Consider the following 14,539-nt stretch of genomic DNA (forward strand, 5'->3'; position numbering starts at 1 on the left):
TAAATGGAAACCTCATACCTGGCCATAAACAGAAGGGAACAATTACATACAGTGAAAACAGATCAAGGTTTTTGCTGCAACCTTTGCCTTCTAGGTCCACTCTATTTTGCCTACAGGGAAGATTACAGTCGTTGCTACATTTAAAAGTGCACATAGATTATATAAGAACTGGCAATGCAGGTCAGTGGTTGCGTACTTGGCTAGCATCTCCTATGCCCCAGATACAATGCCCTACACTACCCAATGAAAGTATATTGTAAACCATAGGGTGGTGTAAGTGGTGCATCAAGAAGAGATAAAATGAAGTTATGTAGAACATGCAGCTAGGGCTGGTGAGATGGCTCAGTGGGTAAGAGCACCCGACTGCTCTTCCGAAGGTCCAGAGTTCAAATCCCAGCAACCACATGGTGGCTCACAACCATCCGTAACAAGATCTGGCGCCCTCTTCTGGAGTGTCTGAAGACAGCTACAGTGTACTTACATATAATAAATAAACAAATCTTTAAAAAAAAAAAAAGAACATGCAGCTAAAAAAGAACCAGAGAAGGCAGAAAAGACAGTGCAGCAGCTTTTCATTTTGTACAGAACAAACTTCCAAGAGAACAGAATTGTCGGGGATAAGAGGGGCGTTTAACAACCACAAAAGTCAGGACAATCCTCTGAGAAGAGAGCCTTAACCAAGACCATGGAAGTGAAGAATAATCTTTAGCCAAATATAGTGATTGTTAGTGTTATGTACCTACAAGTAGAGCATTAAAATGTGGGAGGCAGAGAACTGTAGTCAGATACTGACAAACCCACTATATGGCTGGATGCTGCAATATCCCTGGACCAATTGATAGGCCCAGTGGGTTGAAGGTCACTAAGAGTACAGATGGCCTAAGGATCACGCTTAATCCACTAGATCTCAACATTCATTAAAGAGTCTATCACACAACAGCAGAATAAGTCCAAGGAGAACATTCATTAGATCCACATTCTGGGCCATAGGAAATACTTTAATAGACTTAAAAGGAGAGAAATACACTCTCAGTTAGCAGTGGAATTAGGCTTGAAATCAATGGCAGCAAACTTTCTGGAAAATTCTCAAAGACTTGAAAGTCAACAATATACTTTCAAGGTAACTGATCTTTCAAAAATGCCCTAAGAGAAATTTGAGACTATTTTGAATGAAATGAAAATGAATACCTGTGCTGGTTTGGATGAGAAGGGTCCCTAGAGGCTTATTTTTGAACACTTGGTCCCCAGTTGGTAGAACTGTTTGGGGAGACTTGTTGGAGGTGTGTCACGATAGCAAGCTTTGGGTTTTCAAAAGACTCGTGGTACACCCAAATGTTCTCTCTCTGCCTCCTACTTGTGGATCAAGCTGCGAGCTCTCAGATCTCCCTGGTACTTCCCTGCTGTCCCTCACACTGCGATGATAACAGAGTCCAACCCTCTAAAACCTTAAGCCGAATTAAACACTTTTTTTTTACAAGTTGCCATGGGTCATAACCCAGCCTATCAAAGTTTTTGGGATGCAGCTAAGGCAATACTTGGAGGGAGTATTTATAGCATTAAAATGCATATATATATATATATATATATATATATATATATATATATATTTGTAAAGATGTCCTATCAATAATATAAAATATGCCGGGCGTGGTGGCGCACGCCTTTAATCCCAGCACTCGGGAGGCAGAGGCAGGCAGATTTCTGGGTTTGAGGCCAGCCTGGTCTACAGAGTGAGTTCCAGGACAGCCAGGGCTATACAGAGAAACCCTGTCTCAAAAAAACCAATAATAATAATAATAATAATAATAATAATAATAATAATAATAATATAAGATATAAAGGTTAGAAAAACGGGGTGGGGGATTAAGTCTAAAGCAAGAATGACAGTATTCTAGCTGGGAAATAAATTCTGGCACCAAGTGAACTTCTTGCCTTATTACGACCATAAGGAGGGTCAGAAGGGAAGAACCTTCCCCCTCAGGAACTCAGGCTGTGTGTCTCAAGCCATCACTCACAGAAACCTGTGGCAGGTGCTGTCTGTCTTGTTCCTCTGTTGCTCTTTGGAAACTGGGGCCTCCCTGTTCCTGTGAGCTTAAGGCTGCCAAGGGAGGCACTTACCACACTAAAACTACCGCTGCGTAAAGAATGAGTTTCTTAACATTGCCAGTTACCCAGCTCAGGAACACTTAGCCCCTGTCCTCAAGGCATGGCCACTCTCAGCTTGAAATCAGAGCAGCTGAATCATCCACATAACACCTATTAGTATTTCTTCATGCATGGAGTGGAACAGTCATTAGCTTCTCAGCTGACTTCAGCCACTCCTTCCTATCCAACCCCAGCTGCATGTTAGAGTATATGAGGTAGAAGCTTAACTGAAGTGGGATTCTGTCTATACAGCCTTCACGGGGATATGTCACCCATGCTGGGGTGGCACAGAGGGGGGTCACCTATGCAACTCTTTACTCATGCTTGTATAAGTAAACCCAGAATACTTATTGGTGTGCCAAGCTGGACTTGGATGGAATTCTTTCTTTGGGTTTGTCCTTCTTGCTATCTGGGGCAAACAGACATTTGTGTATGTTCCCCCAGGGAAAGCAACTGCAATAACACCTGGTAAACTGAAGAACAGGCTAACAACTTGCCAACGTTCTCACTTGGCGAAGCACTTAGTGAATCAAAGGAGCCAGAAGATATCTGGCTAGTTCAGCTAAGGGGTTGGTTTGGGAAAACACACTGACCTATTGATGTGAGCCAAAGTCAAGAAGGTTTGTCCTGGGAGGGGGAGATTAGAAAGGCAGAAGGGCTTAGCTGGAAAATGTAGGATGGGCAGCAAAGTGACTCTGAGGACCTGAGGACTCAAGGAGGCTTGTCTAGGCTGCTGTATTCCCCACTGTGATCAGAGGTCTGGTTGGAACACCCTACACCCTTCTAACTTCTAACTCCATGTTCAGAAACTATAAGTTCCCCCAGAGAAATACCATGCACACCTAACGTCACCTAGGGAGAGTTTCCATTTCCCTTACCCTTCCTGGATCAAATCGTACTTGACAGTTGTGAAATCATTGGCGTCAGGAGAAGCCACACAGGTGTCCACGATGAGCCTCAGACTGGGGTTGTGGCTGTGGAGGGTGGCCTGAAGGAAGACCTCTTCCCTCTGATTAGCATAAAGCTCTCTACCCCCTGTATTCTGAGATACAGGTGACTGGAGGAATGAAATCGATACATCATAGCTGACATCATCCTTCTTAGCGTCACTCCCATGCACAATTTCAACTGCAGACTGGCCATCCACTTTGCAGGTGAACTTCACTTGGGGTACCTTGTGCCTCACAATGACTCGGGCAGGGTGGCCTTGTGTTCTGCCTCGGATGGAGTTGGAGTAGCTGAGAGAGCCTTGGTGCTCCTATGAAGATGAGAGAATCAGTTGGTGGATGGTGTACCTGTGCTGGGTACCAGCTCCATGCCATGCTTGAGGGCTGGAGTCCCTGGCTGGACCGCTGTGGTAACATCAGGAAGGTGTATGTGTCAGGGGGTGGAGTGCCATGAGTGAAGACTGCTCCCTCCTTCCTGTCATGGGCAATCTATAAAGCTATGAGCTGGATGGCAGGTCCACTGTGGCTGCTTGGAGCCTCCTCTTGTTTGAATTTCTCTACACATCTAATTACAACTGGCACCCCACGACCCTGAACATATACAACTTGGATCCCATATTTTCTCTGCCCTTGACTCCAAGCTAGTTTTGGCTGCAGGTGAGCTGCAGACCTGTTCCTGTCAGCCTTGGGGCTTAGCCTTACTTCTTGCTTGTATCCATCACACATCAGCTCCAGCAGAATATAGAGATCAGAAGTGGACTGGACAGCATGGTGGGTGGGAGCTAGCACCTGTGATCTCTCAAATGCCCTGAGCAGATGCCCAGAAATACAGCTTGGCCAGGAGCATTTTTGAAGCACATGTGACTCAGATTCAGAGACTCTCTGCCAGGGGCTACCTTTCTCCTAGACAGTGAGGCCTCTGGCTAGGCTTCAGGGGCACAGTTAAGAAGTGGGATTTTGGGGCTGGAGAGATGGCTCAGCAGTTAAAAGCATTGGCTATTCTTCCAGAAGTCCAGAGTTCAATTCCCAGCAACCTCATGGTGGCTCACAACCATCTGTAGTGGCATCTGATGCCCTTTTCTTGTATGTCTGGAGATATATAGCTACAGCATACTTGTATAAATAAATATTTTTTAAAGTGGGCTTTTCAGAGCAAAAAGGATAGAAATGATCATGATTTGTACAGCCAAAGGGCAGATGCAATGGGAGGAGTGGCACCCGAGGACTTATGTGGGGTGCATCACATGGTTGGTGTCAATGTGACCTCCACAGGGTCAGGTGAGCCTTTTGCACATGTACAAACAGGGAAGCAGGAAGACACCATCAGAAGCATGCTTTGCACAAAGTCACTGTCAAGTACACTGAGAAGGCTGTGCTGGCAGAACAGTTCCTCCACGTGTACACAAGTGTCCTTAACTTCAACGCCATTGGTTCAGGAGATAAGAAGATGATTGTAGAGAATTAAATGGACAAGCATATTAAACGACTCCTGAATGTCCTATATGTTTGCCTCTTGTAGTGTGGAATGTGCCTAGCTACATAGAGACGTGACAGACAGACAGACAACCTGTCCTCCCTGATCCCCAGCACCATAACTTGCTCATGGTTGATGTTTCCTATTCAGTCAAGAAGCATGTTATGACAAATGCTGGCTTTGAAACTGGGAGACTATTGTCAGCCACTCGTTGCTCACCTATCCATCTCCTACCTCACCACACTCCACATCAATTATAGATCATCTCAGGCTGAGTGTGTGTCTGAAGTCCTTCGGGTGGCAGAACATTTCCAACCAATTAGTGCATGTGCTGCTTCAGAAGTGACTGCCTCTGGCTTACACAGGTTTTGACAGGTGGTGCCATTGTCTAAGCCCCTCTTTCTTGCACTCCATCCACAGAAGGTCACTACCTCCCTGTCAGCCTCTTACCTGCATGACAGTGCCACAGTGGCCATAAGGAATATTGAAGATGAGGTAACGCCCAGTGACTTGGGGGCGACACATCCTATCATTTAAGTGGATGTCCCAGGAGGAGTAGCCTAGTCTCCGGAGATAGCCTCGGTCAATGACAGCTTGGAAGAGGTGAGGCAAGCACGAGAGCTGGGCTGAAGGAGAGAGAGAGATAAGCTGGTACATTGAAAAGTAGCTCAGGGACTGTCCTATGTTACAAAAGTACCAAGGATAGTGCTCTGGGCTGGGTGGGGCCTGCCTCAGCATCCTTTACTCTGCCCCCATGACTGGACTTGCATAAGATGTGTGTGTGTGTGTGTGTGTGTGTGTGTGTGTGTGTGTAGGAGGCCATAGGTAAATGTTGGATATCTTCTTTGATGATTGTCTGATTTTTGAGGTAGGTCCTCTCATTTAACCTGGAGCTTGCTGCTGTAGTTAGACTGGCTGTCCAGCAAGTCCTTGGGATCCCCGTCTTGTTTCCCCGTCTTCCTTCCTAGTGCTGGGATTACAGATGCTTACAACTGTGCCAGGCTTTTACATGGGTGCTCGGGGCCTCATGCTTTACTGTTTTTGACTTTATTAATAGTCTCAAAAAGGGCTCTTTACAGTTCATGCAGGTGAGAGCTTTGCCTAGGTGATTAAAGGACAACTCAAGACATGCTCTGTCTGAACATGGGTTGTCTGGACCTTCGCACAGAAGTAAGTGGGAAGAAGAGTAGAGCAAAAATGGAGAGAGCCCGAGTACAAGGGGGCTTCTTCTCCAACTCCCTCCTGTCAGGGCTGGTGGACCTCCTTTTTCTCCCCATGCAGCTACTCTCTTAGCTCTTTCCCCAAAGAGCTTCGGACCCCAGGAGGAAAGATGACTTTACCATTATCCTTGGGTACAAGAGAGTCTGCTGAACCTGTTAACAAGATGAAAAGCGAATGTCACTAGACTAAAATGCCGGAGGACAACAGTAAGCTATCATTAGACAAACCATTGCAGTTGGAGGGTCATGGCATGAGAACATTCCAGAAGATGCAAAGAGGACACAGTGACTCCTGACAGAAATGGATTCTGTCACACATGAAGTAACACTGAGAACACAAGTGTTAGCAGCATCAAGACTGCGGCAGCAAACAGCCCTGCATGAATGAGCTCTTGGTTTCTGTTTCTTTATACACACAGGTTTGGGGTCCCAGGTTGAGAAAAATGCACTCTGGGATATCAGGAACTTCTTTGGCTCAGAATCAAGACAGGACAGTGTCCCAGGGCCAAGGCTCAGCACAGGAAATACACAGATTCACTCAAGCCCTTTAGACACATCAGATATTTTTGGACATAGGGAACAACTCTCCTTGGTATACAGAAGAACAGAATATGGATCCTTATTAAAAGTGGGATTCTTAGAGGGATGGCTGAACTGTGAAGAGGCATCACAACAGCCTACGTCGGATATCAGCCAGAATAGACTGATATAGCTTCCGCTTCCTTGGGACTGCTTGGCTTTGGGGACTCTTTCTTTTTGGGGTCCCATGTCCATGTAAAACAGGGCTTACACAGGAGGAAGGCAATGACTATGGTCTGTTCACCAGCAATAAAAGTAGCAGCAGAATAGATGAGGTGAACTTAGGCTTCTTCAAGTCTTAAAATTCTCCAAATCTCTGAAATTTGCATGAGTCAATTTAGGGCTAACCTAGAACCATTAGAAGGAGGTACTGTGCCATATAGGTGGTTGTCAGAATGTCAAGAAAGACAGCTGACAGTAAAATATTTTCCAGGGAAGATGCAGGCAAAAATCTTTGATATAATGGACACAGGGAAGTTGGGACACTGTGGAGTGTGTTTTAGACTCTGAGGATTAGCTAGGTCTGGGTGATATGGTGTCTCCAGAATGGGGGCCTTGATGACCTCAGAGACAGAATGCAAACAGGTTAAGCTGTGTCTGGCTGCAACAATTGCTATGCTCCTAATGGTTGTATGAAACTGTCACTCCCTTCTTTGAACCTCGTAATTTTTCAGCTATATTTGTGACTGAAATATTTCACTAAGCTGGGATTAGGGCAAGCTCATTAACAAAATCAGATCGATGATCAAAATATCACCACCACTAGTTCTTTGTCCTAAAATGGGATATTTTGGCTAATGGATGAATGCCTTAAGGAGGGGTGGTTCTAAGGTAGAGCCTGGGGCCTTTCACACGCCTGGGGCCCATACCTGCACAGGAGCCCCTACCTGCGCAGATCACACTAGCATCCTCGCGGTGCTGACAGTTGTGTTTTGTCCAGCCAGCGTGGGCACAGCTCTCCAGAGAGTCCTCCCTGCCAGAGCAGCGCACTTCATTCATCAGGATGAGGCCTTTACCGGGTCCGAAGTGGCTTCTACCTGGGGCACCTAGCGCTGGACCGCAGCCCAGGAGGCGGCACACAACCCGGGCGTTCTTGATGTTCCAGCGGTCATCACACACGGTTCCCCACTCCCCTTCATGTCGCACCTCCAGCCGGCCCTCACAGCGGTTCCGCCCGCCCACCAGGCGCAGAGGCAGGTCTGCGGAGCAAGAGACATCAGGTCAGCTCAGGTCAGGTTTCTAAAGCAGACACTATTTGGGGTTGTCACTTGCAGCAAAAGCCTTCTCTAAAGGCTTTTACCCTTAGTTCAAAAGGAATGGGTAAACATCTAACATCTTAAAATAAAATACAAAACAAGCAAAACCAGACAGAAGCTAATCCAACAAAAGCCACCCCCATCCCCAACCCGTGCCAAATCTTTGTAAACAGTGGCATTAAATGGAGGCATTGCCCTGATTCATCAAAGCACACCCTTCGGAAGTCCTACTATTCTTCAGAGATAACACTTTAAGAACAAAACTGTCTTATGTAATTTAGCTGTTCAATCATCATACACAGATCTTAGCACCACAGAATTCTCCACCTGGGTCTTACACTGGAAATAACCTCAGGGCTCATCCACGGGGCAATGGATAGATTTTGTCACCTGCACTACTGCATATAAATACTTCAAAAACATGAAATTTTGAATATAAAAATGATAAAAAGCAAGACCTGCACAACCATGCTGCTTACCCAGGAAGACCCATTTTGAGAACTGTGCTGTTGGGAGACTTTGTTGTGTCACACACAAAAGGCTGGCTGTGGAGTCACTAGGGAACAGTCTAAGAGCCATTGCTGCACATGGATTGCATAGGACCCATTGTTGACTGAGATATCCTTGTGGGAGGCATGACTGTACTACACTGGAGGGTCTGCATTCATGGATAGGTACCAGGTGGTTTGCCTTTGTAATAACTAGCACTGGGCTGTTTGGCCCGAAGGAAAAGCCTTAGTGACTATTAAATCTGTAGTTCTGACTATGGTATGATGGTCTAGGACAGCTGCCCTCTGCTGGCCTAGTTGATATGCTAATGCTGAAAGCCGGATACTTGTGTAGCTCTGAGAAGGGGCTGAAGACACAGCTCAGAGGAAAGAGTAAGGTCCTGGTTTCCATCAAACAGCAGGAGGACAAAAGTGCGACTCATGAATACACATGGGTAGCTTCTGAGTGAGAGCCTGGAGCTGAATTATACAAGTGCGTGATCCACACTATGTATATGTTGGCATGTAATCTGCCCACAGCTGGAGGGGCAGAAGGGGTGTAGGGGTGTAAGATGCTGTAAGGGGCAAAAGGGAAATGTGATCCTAACCAATCAGTGGAGACCTTATCATTCTGGTGAGTGGAAAGAAACAACAACTACTGGGGAAAGAAGGAAATGCATCATCCGTGTAAAAAACGTTAGAGCTTTGCAAGCGCAGCCCTGCACAGACAGGCTCAAGGTCCAGCCGCGAGCCAGAGAGTTTCCAGCTTGTGGTTATTTCAGACTCCACACTATTGGCTTGAGTGCAGGAATACATTTCCTTCTTGGCATCAAAATGTGACAAATATTGTTATGTTTTGTTTATTCTCCCGGAGTATAATTTGTTGAATGCTCAAAAACGAGCCTCGTATGCTTATTTTTTTTAAAGAAAAAAATAAAAACTATTCCATTTATTTTTTATTAGACATGGTCTCACTACTTAGCCCAGGCTGGGCCCTGGGACTTGGTATATATAGACTAGGCTGATTCAAACTCACAGAAACTCATGTGCCTCTACCTCCTGAGTGTTGGTGATCAAAGATGTGTGTCACCATACCTGGCATTAGGCAACATTTTTATAAGGGCTGACAATAAAGGGCAAGAAGTTGATCATATTCCTCAGGTGCCAGTTTAGGTAAGAAAGATGGAACAATACATTAAACTCTACAGAGGGAAGCCAGATGGAAAAAGTAGCAACAGCTGGTGAGATGAACTGTGGTAGCAACTGAGAGAACGAAGCTTTCTCCAACAGCAAGCACAGTGATCATTACCAGGCGATGAAGTCACTTTTGTCAAAGTTGGAACTGTGGCTGAAAAAAAAAAAGTCATGAGAAGAAGAGGTTAAAATGTGGCTTCACTGAGATTCTACAGTAGACTTCAGGTCTACAGCAGCAAGCCTTCCATAGCAGTGTGCACTTCTCATGCATGTTCCCACATGTAGGCATGCCAGGGTGTGTGAGAAGCTGGTGTGTGGAACATGGCTTAACAACACTCTCACGTTGCACATCCACAGTGTGCAACATGACAATCTACACCCCCCAAATTTTTAAAAAAAGATTTATTTATTTATTTTCCATATGTGAGTACAAGGTCACTGTCTTCAGACACACCAGAAGAAGGCATCGGATTCCATTTACAGATGGTTGTGAGCCACCATGTGATTGCTGGGAATTGAACTCAGGACCTCTGGAAGAGCAGCCAATGCTCTTAACCATCTCTCCAGCCCTGCACCCCCAATTCTTACAAAAGCTATTCTGAGAAAGTTTTATCACTGATTTAGGATTGAAAAAAATGGAGACTCAGAGGAACTACATAAAAGGACCAGGTCATTCACAGGTCAAACCTTCAAGTCCCAGGGTGGTGTTCTTTCCAGCTATTATGCATTTTGGCAGCAGAAGCTGTAGGAGTTGTATTTGTGCTGGGCTCAGGGTGGGTATTAGAGAAGGTAAGGGTTAATTGCCACTGTACCCTCCTTCCTTTCTGAGAAGCAGTTTCTGTTGTAACAGGAAGTGATTTAGACTGCCATGTTCTCACAGAGGAAGTAGATCATATGTGTGCCCCCCTGTGTAAGATGGGGACTTAACTGCATCCGGAAAGGATGTATTAACCAAGTACAGTGGTTTGAATACGAATGATCCAGGTGTGGCCTTATTGGAGAGTATGTGTAGCCTTGCTGGAGGAAGTGTGTCACTGTGGGGGTGGGTTTTGAGACCCTCCTCCTAGCTGCCTGGAAACTAGTCTTCTCCTGTCTGCCTTTGGATGAAGAGGTAGAACTCTTGGATTCCCCAGTCCCACATTTGCCTGGATGCTGCTACACTCCCACCTCGATGATACTGGACTGAACCTCTGAACCTGTGCCACGTACTCTGGTCAAGTCAGCTTGACAGGCCGAGAGGCTTGGAAGCTACTCACGAGGCAAAGAGTTTCACGGAAACTCACCTCCTGGAGTCTGGCGTACTCTCTAACCCACACATTAATATTCCATTCCCGAGTTAGTCTGGTGTATGGATCCACATGCTCTCTTATAGTATTATCCTATTGTAAGTGCCTTTTAAGATTGAATTCTGACATAGTAAAGCCTTCGCCAGTGTTCCAATGTCCTAGAAAGTATTGAGCAGACCATGGGCTTGGAATTCAGGAAGAATGTTGCCTATTCAGTGACATTCAGAATTGCCTCTGGCATTACACTATCACTTTGAATAAAAGCTAAGTCACTGCCCTACACAGGAATTTACCATCACCTAGGAAGAAGGAAGTTTCAGACCTAAGGAAAAACCAGAGTAGATACTTAGAACTATAGATAACTGAGTTACACCCATACACGCGTATTTACAATGGCCTAAGGGAAAGGTGGACTATACAATAGACTAAAATGGGAACTATGGCAAGGGCACAAAGCCCTTGACCCTGGCTTCTAAGATTAAGTGAATCTTAGGTGGAGCTCTTGTTGATCCCAGTTGTTAACAATGAATTCTACCCCAGGTGGTTCCTGTTAGACCTTCTGTGTTTGTATTCCTCTGTTTTATGTAAGAATCCAGTAACCTCTTTGTACCTTGCTGGTGTGTCACCCAACTTTCTTATTTTCTTCTGTATAAAAAGTTTGATGCTCGATTTGACAAATTACATTCAGATTCTACACAACCTCTCCTGTATGCATCTGTCTGTCATCTCATCCAAAGCTTTGCCCACCCGTGACTAGAGACCCATTCCACGCAGACAAAGGGGCCCAGAGGGTCTGCGGCAAACCTGTAAGCCAGCCCCCAATTAAATGTTATCCTTTATAAGAGTTGCCTTGGCCATGGTGTCTGTTCACAGCAGTAAAACCCTGAGATACCAGGTTTCAAACCTGGACATTTTAAAAGTAACCAGGACTTGAAATTGAATAACTAAGTGAGTTGCAGAGGCTTGTTACTGAAGACAGAAATGTCACCAGAATTGGAGGCTTCCCCATAAGCCCTGGGCATTGGAAAGACCTTTGATGAGAGTTTCTATACCTAGTTTTGTCTTGCACTGGCTCTGGGATCTTAAGCAAATGTGTTTCTTCTCTGAGACTCCTTCTCCTCAAGAAGAAAGAAATCATTTCTACATTTTCCTCCTGGCTTTGCATCTGAGGCTCCATTAGCCTGCTCATCCTGTCTCCAGCATCTACCTGCCATCCCAGCATTCAGTGTCATAACCAGTAGAGGTCTGCTGTGCCAGAGGGGACCTAACTGGCCTCTCTTGACACCTGGTCCCTCTCTTTTCCCATCTCCTGGCCTGTTAATTTTTGTTGGACTGACGATGCTCAGAAAGTGTTTCCCCAGGAGCTGCAGGGAACATGCCTAGGGAAGAAGGGGCCTCATCTGACATGGGAAATAGAGAAGAATGGTTTACTTTAACCAACAGCATGGTATAAAACAAAAGAACAAATGAATAGAATTACTGTCACAATCGTGTGTGTGTGTGTGTGTGTGTGTGTGTGTGTGTGTGTGTAGAAGCATGACTAGAAACCACACAACCGACAAATGAGATGTGGATCCTCTGTCCTAGTCTTCCTCAGGTTCACTTGATGTATATCAGCATGTGGGCAGAAGGCACCAGTAGTGGAAGGGCTACACTGTTGTCTATGGCTGAGTGAAGGAAATCTGAATACTGCCTCTATGGAAAGGATGCAGGGTTTCTGTGGTCATCAGGCTTATGTTGTAAACAAAGTCCTAAACACAGAGGCTTACTTCCCAAACTGAAAGAGCAAAAGCTGAAGTTGTGTATGAATTGGGAAATGTGACAGACTACAAAGATTACCAGCGACCTTCTCAGCTGCACCTGTGTGTAAACCAGAGAAGAGCCTGCTTTAGATGACTATATTTGTATTGGTCTTTATCTGATGCCTAATGTGATCATTGAAAAGCTCATTTTATAAGTAGAACCTGACCAACAAAAACTCATTATGTGCTTTTAAAGGCAACAATGGGGACTCACCACTTGGAGAGGTCGGTTTTGCTGAGGTTGAAGAAATATCTGTAGGCAAAGAGCAGAAGAGTCATAGCTAGTTTCATTTGCCAAAGGTAAGCAGAAAAGCCCTGACTGCTTAACGTTAAAAATGTAATAGGTTAGCAGACATCTTCCCTGTTGCATCTGAAGGTGCATCTGTGTGTAAACCAAAGGAGAGGATGCTTTTAACTTCTACTAAATGACATGGAGAGCATTTTCCACCTTCTTTACTTTGTGGTCACTTTGATCATTAAGCTGGTTCACTTTCAAAATACACCTAATAAATAAGAAGTTCCTTTAGTTTAAATAGCACAATGGAGACTTGCCGTGTGGAGGGCTTGCTTCTGCTGAGGTTGAAGAAGTATCTAGAGACAAAAAGAAGAGACATAGCTAGATCGTTTGCCAAATAGGAAGGGAAATGCTCTCCTTGTGTTTAAGAAATGAACTTCTGGGTATGATGGGAAACCGGAAGCTGTTTTGTGTATGTATGAACACAACTTAAGAGGAGGACATGCTGTGCTACAACAGCTCCGGACAACTCTCTGATTCAGTATCCAATGTTAGCTGTATTGCCCCGAGAACATCTCCCACAGATTGCACTATGGAAGGCCAGGTTAATTGTGAATGGAGTGTGGACTGAAGCAGAGAACAGAGCTGGTCTGCCTGATGCTGGCACCAATCTGGAACACTGCCATTGATGCTGACCTCATGGCCAGTGAACTCTTCATAGGACTGGCACTGCAAAAGCAAGTGAACATTCCAGATAGGTCAGTCAACACTGATAGATAAGACCAAGCAGAAGTTTCAGGGATCTACAAAAGGCATCACCAATAAACAAGACCAAGCAGAAGAATGAATTTCAGGGATCTACAACAAGCTGAAACAATAGTACAGTTCCAAATACATAAAGCAGAAAAATTAACCAATATAACTTTAACTTCAAATAGATAAGGCCTAAGAGTACATGGGATAGGAGAAGGAGTCCCAGGGTCATGTTCATCAGCACAGGGGCAATGCAGGCCCTATGCTGTTCCTTGACTGTGCCGTCAGCTAACTCCTTCCACAGCCCTCATGACACAGTCAGGATACCTCTTCCATCCCACCTCCCACCGTGGAAAGTTAAATTTTAAGACAGGGAGAAAAAGGGATCCACCAGGACCTGAGGAACCAGCTGTTGGAGCACTTGTCTTAGTTGACTGAAAATCAAATATTGGGAAACGTAAGAGGTCAGCAGCAGAATTTGTGAACTTAAGAGTTCCTAATTTTAATTAGTGTAGGGTAGATGTCATGTTCCAGTCTCTTCATGATACTAAAATAAAAGAAAGTTTGAGTTCATAGACATATCTGGAGGTGTGGATGTACTGAGAAAGGCACTTTTAAATCCCATGGTCTAAGTAGCAGAACATAGACACCAGCACCTTGGGACCTCTGAAAACCTTGGGTGATCTAAAAAATTTGGATCTGTTGACTGGGATGACACTGGCCCAAATGTTTACCAAGAGACCGTCCTCAAGCTCCAGCCCAAGCTGATCGTCACCAAGAGAAACAGGAAGTCCCGGATTCAGACACAGAGGATCATGCTAGGATGAAAAAGGGGGAGCAGATGGAGTCGGGGAAGACAAAGACAGAAAGGAAGAAGTTGGTGAAGAAGAGGATGAAGATTTGGAAGAAGATGACAAAAAATGAAGTCATTGGTAAATAAGAATAATTTGGACATGATGGAGAAGTTGATGAAGATGAGGAAGAGAGCAGGAGGGGGAGGGAGGGAGGGGGGAGGGAGAGAGAAAGGGAGGGACAGAGGAAGAGAGGGAGAGAGGAAGAAGAGAAGAGAGAAACCGATGATGATGGAGAAGAGTGTTAATACCCCAAGCAACTTCCAAAACCAGAGCCATTCGTTGAGTATTGGTGGCACTGTCTGTAGC

At 45.2% G+C, this 14,539-nt stretch overlaps 1 protein-coding gene across 1 annotated transcript in view; it reads right to left on the reverse strand.

Moving 5' to 3' along the window:
- The window catches only part of LOC110298270 (scavenger receptor cysteine-rich domain-containing protein DMBT1), a 125,682-nt gene that overhangs the window by 935 nt on the left and 110,208 nt on the right, over positions 1 to 14,539 (reverse strand). The window contains exons 62-68 of the mRNA XM_085841244.1: positions 12,944 to 12,982; positions 12,606 to 12,644; positions 9,419 to 9,457; positions 7,253 to 7,564; positions 5,907 to 5,939; positions 5,017 to 5,192; positions 3,024 to 3,403 (exon numbers count right to left, since the gene is read on the reverse strand). Coding sequence (XP_085697370.1) covers positions 3,024 to 3,403; positions 5,017 to 5,192; positions 5,907 to 5,939; positions 7,253 to 7,564; positions 9,419 to 9,457; positions 12,606 to 12,644; positions 12,944 to 12,982 — 1,018 coding nt within the window. The remainder of the gene's footprint in view (positions 1 to 3,023; positions 3,404 to 5,016; positions 5,193 to 5,906; positions 5,940 to 7,252; positions 7,565 to 9,418; positions 9,458 to 12,605; positions 12,645 to 12,943; positions 12,983 to 14,539) is intronic.

Source organism: Mus caroli, unplaced genomic scaffold (genome assembly GCF_978045245.1).
Source record: "Mus caroli unplaced genomic scaffold, Mus_caroli_1 scaffold_8, whole genome shotgun sequence".
Classification (NCBI taxonomy): Eukaryota; Metazoa; Chordata; class Mammalia; order Rodentia; family Muridae; genus Mus; species Mus caroli.